At 37.6% G+C, this 12,500-nt stretch overlaps 2 protein-coding genes and 1 pseudogene across 2 annotated transcripts in view; 1 reads left to right on the top strand and 2 right to left on the bottom strand.

The window, feature by feature from the left end:
- LOC138053669 (uncharacterized) overlaps positions 1-1,696 on the bottom strand; it is an 8,684-nt pseudogene extending 6,988 nt beyond the window's left edge.
- A 4,557-nt stretch (positions 1,697-6,253) lies between these two features.
- Positions 6,254-6,876, top strand: LOC138050437 (P2X purinoceptor 7-like). Its single transcript, XM_068896774.1, has one exon. It carries the CDS (start codon positions 6,272-6,274, stop codon positions 6,809-6,811), a length of 540 nt encoding a protein of 179 aa, XP_068752875.1. The 5' UTR covers positions 6,254-6,271; the 3' UTR covers positions 6,812-6,876.
- A 3,882-nt stretch (positions 6,877-10,758) lies between these two features.
- LOC138053668 (uncharacterized protein C17orf113-like) overlaps positions 10,759-12,500 on the bottom strand; it is a 2,790-nt gene continuing 1,048 nt past the window's right edge. The window contains exons 3-4 of the mRNA XM_068900263.1: positions 11,394-12,500; positions 10,759-11,158 (exon numbers count right to left, since the gene is read on the bottom strand). The exon at positions 11,394-12,500 is cut by the window's right edge and continues 310 nt beyond it. Coding sequence (XP_068756364.1) covers positions 10,759-11,158; positions 11,394-12,500 — 1,507 coding nt within the window. The remainder of the gene's footprint in view (positions 11,159-11,393) is intronic.

Here is a 12,500-nt window from a genome sequence, read left to right as displayed (position 1 = left end):
TGCAAAATTTCTCTCTGCTTACATTCTGTAATTTGTCAAGAGTAAGACCTGATACTGGTCTCAGATTTGTGACCTGACACTTGCATTATATGAGGCACTTCAAAATTATTATTATCAAGAACTGATACAGCCATATATCTTATGTAATGATTAGTATACACTTTTGAAAGCTTGTACTCAACAGAAATGGTTTTCCATTCTTCCCTAGAAGGGCATTACAGTACCAAACACTGTCAGATCCGTTGAAGTTATCAAGAACCTTTGGCCTTTGCCACAGTAAATCTAGAGATGGATTGAGTTTAGATAAATATAGTTCAAATGCTCTTAATGGATATAATGCGGGGTTTTCAGTGTTTTCAAACATTCTTCCATCCCCCGAAGAGTCAAAAATGGGTCATCGTTTTGTCTATGATTTTTGTCTAGTTCATCCAAGTGTTAATTGGTAGACTTATTTTCGTCCTGCTCCATTGACACTGACTTAAAATAACTGTTTCTTGTGAAGGGGAAGGTTCTCTCTCCCTCTCTCTTCTTCAGTTTCTGTTCTGCTGTCATAGGCCGTCCAGGCTTCTTGCAACCTTAGTAGATTCAAAATTTAAAATCTTAAGACATACCAAAAACTGCAATTCAGAGCAAAAAGCAGCCCTAAACAAATTAAAAATAAACACCCAGCTTTAAGTTTATATCCCTTCAATGCTTGACTTCAGTAACTACGTAGCCACCAGTGTGTCCTGGCCACAGCTATATTATGTTAAACCTGGATTGAAACCAGTGAAAAATGCAAGAAAAATATATTTTTCAAACTGCACCTGAACATGAAAAGCATCAACTGTCAAGATTATTTGGTGATATAGCATGGACGTGTAGCCGTGCCGAGCCACAGAAGGAGCTCGAAAAATTGAGCCTCATTTATGCTCAGGTGTGAGTGTCTGACCTGGCTTAAGCCTGCGACCCAATCAACAACCAGTCCCTGGTCAGCGGTGAACTTCAAAAAAACAGCTGACCTCAATAAGGTCCAACTTGAGCCCACAATATGATCATGTGATACTGGTCAGCGGATGCCTTGTTTTGACAGGTGTCAATCGACCATAACATTGATGTCCAATATCAAAGATTTATGCTGTAAACTAGCTAGAGTGAGCTGCTAGAGTGTCAATTCAACTGGAGTATTGCCTCCTCGATGAGCCCATGGTATGGTTACGTGATACTGGTCATTTTGGTATACACTGAGGGGCGGACATACGTACGTTCATGATGTCATGGCTATAAAACCAAATTTTCTCACATTGACGGCTCTGCTATAAACAGAAGAATGAAGGGGTAGTTTCTAAAGAAACTGTGGTGCTGCGTCGGTGGGGAAGTAGTATACAAAAATTTGGTTTTATCAACGGAGTTGATAATGTAAATTTGCCACCGTACAGAGATTCTAAAAGCTGACGTTTCGAGCGTTAGCCCTTCGTCAGAGCGAATCTGCTATAAACAGATTGGCGTGAGCACGGCCAACAACACCATTCTGTAACTCTACAAGATTAAAACAGCTTGCAACACTGTTTCTTGTTGTGACTAGGGTGAATTCTTTTCCTTCAATAAGATGCCATTCAGTCCATTGAAACTGTTTCTACAAATGACTGGGGCCCTCATCGGCGCTTCCATCAACTCTAATGCAATCAATGGTCTTCCCTTGAAAACCCACATCCATTTCCGGTTTCTCTTTCAAACTGTACAAGTCAGCAAGATGCTGTGTGGCTGTCTTCTCGCAGAGGACACCACGTGCTTTTACCACCCCAACAGACACTTGCCCTGTGTTTTCTGTCTTTGTAAATAGATAAGACGATGTTTGAAGCAGACCTCCATGCTTGCTTACATAGTCAGAATGTGATGTGAGTTTCAGCTTCCCTTCCAAGCAAACAGCTTCATGGTTCTTATGTGTGTGTGTAAGTGCTGTTCAAGCGAAAATCTGCTTGATTTTCTCTATTGAAAATCATTTTTTCAGAGCCATCTTTGAACTGAAGCATATCAAGGCCTTTGTAAAAGCAGTATGACCAGTGGCTATCAGGATTAAATTTGGCATCAAAACCTTTACAAGCTCTTGTGCAAGTTATTCCTGCAACACCCTTATAACGCTGAGCAAAAATTCTTCTCCTGTTGCTCACTGAACACAGTTGTACAACAGTACCATACGATATTGATGTGATGTACTCCTTCTGTAGATGTTCCTGTAATCTGTTGAATGTCACTTTAGGCCCTTGAGTGTTTTTGTTGCTTGTAAAAGTAAAAACGCCTGTCCTACGCCATTTGTCAACACCAACCTGGTGTTCCGCAACAAACTCTTCCATTTTTTCCCCCATTTCTGGATACTTGGTCAAAAATGTGGACACCCTCTTTGGAATCTTTCGTTGCAGTAGGCCTTCCTTTGCTATCTTCTTGGATGTTTCTCTAGCAGCAGCCCTCTTTATTTTCCTCCATGCTTGCTGTATCTGTGCTTTTGCCTTATTTGAGAGAATGTCATTAATTTGACACCAGTCTCCATCTTCAGATTCAGACTCAGTCTTGAATATTTCATTGTCGAGTGCTTGTTTGCATTGGTCTTCCAAATAGGGCTGTCTACTAACTTCAACTAATTGTTCTTCCCTTTCAGTAAGATCACTAAACGGGATGATCAGCAAAGTTTGAACTCCTTGGCTTCCAACAGGTAACATGGTTTCAATTTCCTTTGCAAACGTAAACCAGTTAAGGTTGTTTTCTCGCAGCATGTAGAGTAGTGTTTCTCTTGAAGGTGCTGGATTTACCGTTGTAAGTCTGTGTCATCGGGATCTAACACTTGGGAATCCAAATTGGCATTCAATTCTCCTTGGCTCCTTGATGTTTTGCGTTTCTCTGAAGTTGTAACAGAAACCTGGCACCCAATGCAGTTACAACACACTGTTCTACATTTACACAATCAACTTCACTGCCAGCTGGAATATTTCAAGGAAACTCTGCTTCATCTTCTGACGAAGAAATGCACTCAACTCCTTCAATTTCTTCAAGGTTGCTCTCCTCATTCTCTGAATCACTAGATGTGAAGTCATAGCCAAGTGTCTGCAAAACTGCCTTTTCTTTAACATTTGCCAACTCTAAAATAGTGTCCCTGATTTCACATGCTTTTTCAAGGGCGTCATCAATTTTTCTTTGTTTAGCACTTGGACTTTGGACTCCATACCGTTTTTGAGCTTCTTTTCCACTCAGACATGAACAAACACTCATTCTAAGCAACATACGATCAGCCTCAGTACTTGCTAGTTTACACAAGGCAGCTATTTTCTCCCTAGATGGTAGCTTCTCCTTACTGTTTGCTCTTATTGACTGCAGAAACTGTCTCATAATGGACACAAGTTTTTTGGGCGTCGACCCCTGGCTTTAAATAAATTTGAAATTTATATCTTAAAATTTAAAAAAAATCAAAACAAAAGTAAGAGACATTTTAAAAAAAATGATTTTTCTGTAAAACTGGCCTACGAATTTAATTTAAAGTATTTTAGAATTATTTTTAACATTATCAGGGGATGCTGTATGGAAAGATTTCGCTGTCCTGCTTTTGCAAAAAAGACCATTTAAGCTGATTGCCATGGTAACAGTATTTTGGAAGGAAATGTGGTGTGAGAAATCTATGATGGGCACTTAATACTCTGGTCAAATTTCGTCTTGATATGATTACCTTAACTATATCTAAAAACAGAATATATTTATTTTTGTGGAAAAGGGAGAAACTATTTAGAGTCTCCTTAAATTGAAATTCACCCAGCTTTGTATCAGAGGTAACACGATCTGGCAAGCTATATATATTTCTGCAATCAAGAGTATCAATTGTAAAGTGATTAATATATATCTTTTGAGGAGAAGGGTTAGTGATAACTCTATTTTGAAGTTCATTATAAATAGTTTTTGATACAGCCTGATTAATCGGAATCTTTTGCCCGTTAAAACTTTTAACAATATGCTCCTTTAAATTAAATGCCTTTTGTTATGAAAAGAGGATCTTTTGAGTAATTTTCGCCAGTGATAAGGCAGAGCATTTATCACTGAAAGAGAAGTCTGAAGAATTCCAAAGCAGTAAAATTCAACTCTCTCACATTACATTTAATTATGAAATCATTATTTTTAGAGATCACATCTCCTATTTTGAAAATCCCCTTCTCTGCCAATGTTTTAAAAAATACAGGTTTCCTGACGATACAAATGAATATTTTATTCCAGAGAATGGTTTGGAGAGTTATATTTGTATCATTGATGATTTCTTCACACTGATTATTTGCTGCAGAGCATTTTGCAATAGTCTTTAGGCAATCTTCATAAAAATGTAGGAATTTTATTGGCAACTTTTTAACATCAAAAGTGCAACATAAAATCAATTGCTTCTAACCGGTTCTAAATAATGTAAAATTCTTCCAGCTACTTTGTTCATCACTGGCTAGTTTCTTACAACAAATAATCTTTTGTGAGTCAACCACAGAATTCTAATGTGATGCCTTTAGTCCTCCATATCTTTAAAGTACAGCGCGCTGAACTTTATCTTTTCCTTTCAAGAAGAAATTGAAAATAATTTTATTTAGCTCTTTTACAGTTTCTTGATTCGAACAAATAATGCTAACCCTATACAGAAAAATCGCAATTATAAATGATTTAGCGATTTAAATTCCACCGATTATAGTTAAATCTCACCATCTCCAAATGTGTAATTTTTGCGTAATAGAAGTAGTAATTTCGTCTAAATTCAACCGTTGTTTAGCACGTGGATCATAAGTAAAATGAACTCGCAATATTTTAACTGAGTGTTTAATTTTTAAGTTTCCTATTTCAGTACAGTTTTGCAAAGAAAAATGCCCTCTGTTACCTAGCAACATTATCTCGGATTTTTCAAGATTATTTCTGAGACCTGAACATTCGCCAAAAGCTTTTACTAATTCCATAAAGTTATTAGGGGAGAGATCATTACTGGGTTGCCAGTATGGCAATCCCAGTCGGAAAATGGGTGGGATTTGTTCGTTTTCCTTTTTTCTTTTTTTTCCGTGTCGGGAAAAGTCTCACCTATCACTCCCTTGCTAAGTGGTGTCTTTATGCATAGCGTCTTCCTCGCATATTTTTGTAGGATTTCACGGGGTAGGAGAAAGGCGTAGATTTCTCTGGTTTGACACAGTAGAATATTTCATTAACCTACAATAGCATCAAAGATACAAACAAACGCAAATGGCGTTTTGGAGGATTTTTAAACAAAATGTTCCCTTATGGAGCTAAAGAATGGAACGTAAAATTGGATAAACAAGACAGGCAGTGAAAAAAATATACCTGGAATCTTAAAAGCGACAAGTGGTGAATTTCGACAACAATCTGTTGCCCACTGAGCCGTAATCAACCGACCGCCATTATGGAAATATCAGTAAGTTGAAGAATTCTGCATATATTTTGCATTAAATAAAGTTTATCTAAAGCAAATGCTCATGAAGTGAATTTCTTTTACTCAGGAACCTGCGGCGATCTTTTGTAAATGTAAAAGTGCTTGTATGACAAAGCGCAAAGAAAATAGTTCTCATGGGTGCCCGTGCAAAGGGAGAAATGTGCTGTGTACAGATGAATTTAAATGTGGAACAAGCAATAAACCTTGCAGAAACAGGGTATGCATGCACATAAAGTTGAACATTCACTTCTTTTGTTATTTGAATTTCCAAAAAGCGTACGAAATAATTTGTGCATTCCCTTTCTTCAGGATTCGAACAAGCATTCGTCATCTGCCTATGAAAGTCGTAGAGTTCGTCCGAGGATTTTGTCTCTCTTCAGACACTACCGATGTTCCAACTAAGGAACAACATCGAGTTAAAGAGAACAACGATGTGAATGTACTTTGCTATTCGATTGTCTGTTGTTGTGTGTTCTTTTCCTTACCTGTATTCCAATTATAATGTGCAGTAGAATAAACATCTGCCTTGCAAATGCTACAAATGTCTTGTGATATCTGGCATTATTTTATTCCCCCTATCAGTACTGAGACTAAAATGAGTGAGAAGTAATATTACAGACCATGATCATGTCAATAATTTTACCATTTTTTTAACTGACTAATTTTCTGATACCGGAATGTAAGACTGAATTAGATTTAGCCCTGCATTTTCCCTTTGTTTACTAGTAGGTAATATTATTCTGTTGCTTCCAGGTTATATTTTTGTTATGATTGTATAATCATTATTTTTATTTTGAATTGTAAACACTGTAGGAGTTCATTGCTACACTGGATGAAGCAATGTTGCGAAAGTTGGCTGTGAGGGGTGTGGGGAGTAGCTACATCCATACTCTCCTTATTATGGAGGATGACCTTCATGACACAGATGAAACAGGAGACATGATTGCCGAGACTGAGACAGCTGGGTCTACAGGTACAACCATGGCAGTAACTGTTTCTTCTGCTGAGCCCATTCCTTCGCCAGGCAGTCCTTTGGTTGATTGGTGTACCTGTGGTCTTTGCAAGCCAATGCCACAGGCTGTCGAAAATAAGTGTTACAAACAGCCGAAGTGCATCATAACAACTTCCCACTTTGCAAAGATATGTCTGGATCCTGATGTCTTGGAAATGTGTATCAGGAACACCGGTGATATCAGAAATGATAGAGAAGATGCAAGTACACGTGCTTTTAGGAAAGCTGCATACAGACAATTTATCCTAGCAAAGTATGGCCGTCTTGGTAAAGGAAAGAGACGTGTTTGTCCTTCTTGTGTAGTTTTGAAAATTCGCAAGCGATACCCATCAGTCACAGGGGATTACATGGGATATCGGGAGTTCTGAAATTATGTACGAGACTTCATTGTGCAGTTCCAGAAAATATCCATACTGCCCCCACAGAAGAGATTGGAATTACCTGGGGGGTGGGGGTTCTGTAAGGTCAAAAAATTTAAACAAATTATGAAGCTAATTGGAATTTCCAAAGGGGTGGAGGGGTCTTAGAAAAAATCCCTTCCATGGGGGAGGTATGGATATTTTCTGGAATTACACATTCTAGCTACATGTCATTTTAGATAACTGTGCTTATCACTTGTGAATGTGAAATGTTATGGTGACCATGAATTGTGGTATTGTATTATTCATACCAAATTTCTGAGTGTTTTCTACCAGTTGTTTCAAGAAGTTAGAAATGTTGATTTAACAGGAAAAGCGAAGTGTGAAAGTCTTTAGAGTGTCCAAGGTAAAACGCTTCCACATGTACTTCTTACAAACTTCAGTAACTCACACTTGAAAAAATGGACCATTTTATTGCTTAGTTGATGTACTCTGAACTTCTCTTATACATGTTGTATCCATTAATTTTTGTTTGATAACATAATGGAATGCTGTGTTTCTAAGTGGATGCTGTGCATGGTATGTCCACATATTGTGTGAAATAAATATTACATAATACTGTGGAAAATTATTCATTTGACGAAATTTCCCCCAAATCCTGACCAGATGTTGATTTTACATGCCCTGGAGGGCACAATAAACCTGCTTTTTTTATCCAGTAGTTCCTTAGAGGAAGGGGGAGGTTTTGCACCAATTGTGGATGCCAAAAGACGTGGATCACTTTCATTCATTGACATCTTGTGTGCCACAAAATCATTGTCATCCACTCTAGCACGTAACATTCTTGCTATGAGCAATGGAATGTAGTCAAAGGTTTTGTTTTGTTTTACTGTTGTTACATCCCACTGCTTAGTTCTCTGATTATATCTCCTGGAGGTGATTTCATTCCCAGACTTGCTTGAGACAGATATGAGATCCAAATGGAAATTCCACTCAAAGATAGCAATGTACTTCCTTGCCTTGTAAGCTTTATAGCTGCAATGAATATAATTTTTTATGTTTATTATAGTTCACTTTGTTCTGTCACTGTTCTGTTATTACATGTAGTTCAATGATATAATCCTGGGATGCATGCAGATAAGCTATATCCCTTCTGTGATGTGTAATATGGCTGAGCACACAACAAGAATGTTGGGAGTAATTGTTGGGTAATCAAAACTAAAGAGTTTTGTCATGTAATCCCATGCATTAATGTACCACAAAGTATTTCTAGTAAATCTAGAATATTATCAGTGTGTAAAAGTACCTTAGCGGTGTTCTCTTTGGAGTGTATGCAAGGGTCAGGCTGTTTGCACACTCTATTCTGCCAGTGTGCCTGAAATAAAAAAATATTTTTTTTTTCATGACTATTTTCAAATTATATTTCAATGCTGTGACAATAGTACCAGGCAAAGTACAAATTATAATCTGGATATTAGGATATTTGACCTGTAGATGTTACAAGATTTAACATATGTATATCTACACACTGTTTATGAATATGTATATTATATATTTGAGCAATGCACAAAGTTCATGTATTATTCTGTACTAAGACAGAACGACAACTTTCAGATTCATACAACTTGGTTAACTGAATCTAACTTAGAATCGGAAACTGTCCAGCAGCTCTGGGTTTAAGATGACTTTCTACAATTCTGCAAAGTCCTTGTCGTGCTGGTCAAACCACAATATTGGACAAAAAGGGTTGAGATTATTAAAAACAGGGGCTATTTTGCGCACTATGTCCTCAATATCGCACATTATTAGCCATCCCCCTCCCCCCTACAACCAATGTTGATATATTTATGTAAGATTACACACAATAAGGAAATTGCACGGTTAACAGCGGTTAATTTTGTGTGTTCTTTAACTGACATAGAGAAATTTTGGTTGGTTAACGTGATTTGAACAGATTTGAAATATTTTTCATGACCAGTCTGTTTTTAGCCAGCTGGTGTGTTAACCGTTGAAATGCGTCACTTTTTGTAAGAAATGTAGAAATCTCATTGATTTTCTTCATAGTTTATACTCATTAGCAACGCCTTGAGAAAACGGTAGGGGAAACATATATAATGCCTTGTAGTTATACTTAAAATTCGTGACAATTCATATTCGAAGACGCACGGTTTACAAAGAGGAAGTGACGTTTCTTGCAACCGGAAGTAATTTGCTCTATTACTATTTTGCTCCTGTTATACCACATTCTTGTTTGGTTTCACAAAAAGTTTAGGGAACTGTTCTCTGACAAATTTTTCGAAGAAGGGTCCATCTAGTTTATTGTATGGGTCACTTCTGATCACACCTTTGTTGTGGCTTTTTCTAAGGAACAGCGTGACAACTTCCCTGTTAAGGCCTTGGACACCTTCTTTCTTGATCCTAAAGATTGTTGCTAATGAAACTCCTTCTTCCTCAGCAACATCTTTGGCTTTGTTGTTATGATCTTGCGCCTGTAATAAAATATACGCTCCTAAAGCATCGTCAACATGCCTTTTATGTACCATTTCCAGGTGTTTTGATAATAAACCTCAATGATGACGTCACATTGTTTTTTCTTTATTAGGGTTAATTTACTCTAATTGTCAATTGAGTACCATGACGACATGCCTACGACTGATATATTTTCCTTTTTTTTACTTACATAACTCATACATACATACGTTTTGTGTTGTTGGGCAAAATGATCCCCAGACAATCTTGGACAAAAAGAGTTGAGAATATTAAAAGCAGGGGTTATTTTGCACACTACGTCCTCAATATCGCACATTATTAGCCACCCCCCTCCCCCCTACAACCAATGTTGATAAGCCCAGGTTCGACATGCTTTGTTTTGTGTAGCAACATTGATCGGGGTGGGGGGGGGGGGGGCAAAAAGAGAGCTTCTTTTTCATACTTGTGATCAGAGTTTAGTCCAAAAGCAGAGTTTTCTCAACAATTTGGCCAAGATTGCACAAGATTGCAGGTTAAGTTTGGATCATGGATTTGATCATCATGGTCACACCTGCCTTCCAACCACTCATGGAAGTCACAGACGTGATGAAGTAGGCCATTCCACTTGCTCTAAGAGAATTATAGAAAACAAAAAGAAGAAAAGGTAAGATTATATGTCCCACAAGGCCACACGTAAGTGTCACATCTCGCTGTCTGGTGTTCTTGACCCATTAAAAAAAAGACAGATGTTTTCAGTAAACAATCTGCACAATGTGCTATATAAAAATATTCTGCACAAAATAAATTATGTGATTTAAGTTTTCTCCTACTTTCATAATTTGCAAGGCTTCCTCATCTGAAGTGTTCTCAATTTCCTTGCATACATTGCTACAATACCAGAAGTGGTGGATTATATGATCTGACCAAGCTTTTATTTTGGCCATTGCCTTGGCTTGTTCAATCTGAAAGATAAAAAATATATATTCACTGTCATGATAATATTCTTGTCGGGATTTAATCTACAGTAGACAAGATATTAAAGGATAGGTTAGGGTGGGGATGAATAAGGTAGGATAGGAATAAGACAGTGTTCAATCTAGAAATTATGGAAAGTGGGTCAAATGTCCCACTTGACATTTTAAATTGGGTCATTTCAAAAATGGTCTGGGTCAAATTATTATGATAATAATAAACTTCCAAAAACTGGCAATATCCCTATTATGCTATGCACTACCAGTATATTTTTACAACTTTTTAGCATTTTAAGTCAGTTTCAACGTTTTCGAATTTTTTATCCCTATTATAGTTTTTATGCATTTCACAGTTTTGATTTGTTTATTGCAGTAACTGGAAACAGTCAAATAATTGTAAAGCCGAAAAAGACCAATTATGAATAAAAGGAAACCAAAAAATGCCTGTTTGACCATTTTTACATTTCATACTTTCTAATCAGCTTTAACTAACACAAGTTCCAAGCTTTTCCTTAGTTAGCCAGTAAAGATTCTTTTGTCTTTTTTCTTCCTCCAATGCTGGAAGGCCGTGTTAAAGTCGAATTGATCAAGATCTTCTTCTTCAGCAGAGACAACCATTAAGTCATCAACTCTTTCTGAACCAAGTCTGTTTCGGACGGATGTCTTGAGGCTATTCTGAAGACTAAACCCTCGTTCCCAATCTGCTGTGTAAATAGGAGCTGTTAAAGCCAGAGATGCAAGTGTAATTAAATTCGGAAATTCATCTTTGTGATACTTATGAATTAAGTTCCACAGTGGTACCATTCTGTCCCTGGGATATCCAGCTTTGACTACAAGTGGCTTGATCTTTGCCCACTCATCTGCAGTTTGGTCTGGATCAATCACAGCTGCAGTTTTGCTAACTGCATTTCCATGCCTAAATACCCAATGAAGAGAAAAGACAATATTAATACAAAAATAAGTATTATTCACTTGTTACTATCTCATTGTTTGTTGAAAGAAAAAGTAAAATTAAAACCAGACTGCAACCAATTGCAAGAAGCTAACATTGAATCACAGCTGTGCTTCAGTGCTAGCCGGAGCTTCCAGTTCAGTTTTAGTTTTTCTCTGCTAAAACAAGTTTTAAACTTACTTGTGCTCCTTTTCCTTGCCAAAGTGATTGCAACTTGCTATTCCCCCACTCGTCTAAGTCACTTGGAGATAGGAGGGAGATTGGCCGAAGCCCCAGCACCCCAAAAGCATAGACTATATTGCTTTCTTCCTTTGGAAACTGGGTATTTAAGTTTTCTACTATCTTGTCAATAAATGTGACCTTGATTGAATCAATGTTGTTGTTGCCTTTCAAAGGGTGCTTACCCTTGAACATCATTTTGCCCTGACTGTCCTTTGTAATGTCACTCTTGAGCTTATCCAGGTGAGTTGATCTGCCAAGCATTCCCTCCTTGAATTTCTGTAATTCAGCAAAGCAGTGATCTACATGAACCTCAACCATGGAGACATCAAGATCCTTCTTCTGGATAACCAAGCAGAGTTTTGATATGATGGACAGTACATCCATTAGAAGATAGGTAGCTCCTATGAGGTCATGTTGTATGAGTTTATTGTAGAAACCTTTTCCCTTTGCACAGGTCTCATTGCGAAAGAAAGTCCATAGAGAGTCAAGACTCCTGTAGACCATCTCCACTGCTTGATAGACTGCCAACAATCTGATTTCATGTACTTCCCTTACTTTAAGTACAGGTTCATTTAGTAGTTTCTGAACTGTCTCAAGTCTATCTGTTCGACTAGCTGATGCCTTCATATAGTAATAAATACCTGTCAGTGTCTCCTGGTATTCTTTCAAGTACTTCACTGATGCTCCCGCTTGTGAGCTTACTAAGGCAAGGCGATGAGCCATACAGTGAATGTTTATTATCATCGGATTTTCACGCAGGAAGTGACCTGTTACACCTTCCCCTGTTCCCATCATCACGTTAGCTCCGTCTGTACTAAGTCCCATCACTTTTCCCAGTTTAAGGCCTTTCTCTTCAATGATTGTTTTGACCTTTTCAGAAATAGCTTTGCCAGTTGCATATTCAAGTCTGGCGTTTGTTACAATGTGAGTAGATGGTTCAAATGTTTCTAGATCAAGAACACGGTCATAGATAGCCAGCTTTTTGTGGGCAGCTATGTCAGTGCTTTCATCAATGAACAGGCTCACAAATGGAGACTTAAGCAGTTTCTTGTCAATTTCATTCCGTATCACGGTAGCAATTGAA

The sequence above is a fragment of the Montipora capricornis genome, chromosome 6 (assembly GCF_036669925.1).
Source record: "Montipora capricornis isolate CH-2021 chromosome 6, ASM3666992v2, whole genome shotgun sequence".
Lineage (NCBI taxonomy): Eukaryota > Metazoa > Cnidaria > Anthozoa > Scleractinia > Acroporidae > Montipora > Montipora capricornis.
The sequence above is the reverse complement of the archived record's forward strand: the minus strand, read 5'-3'. Positions and strand labels throughout refer to the sequence as shown.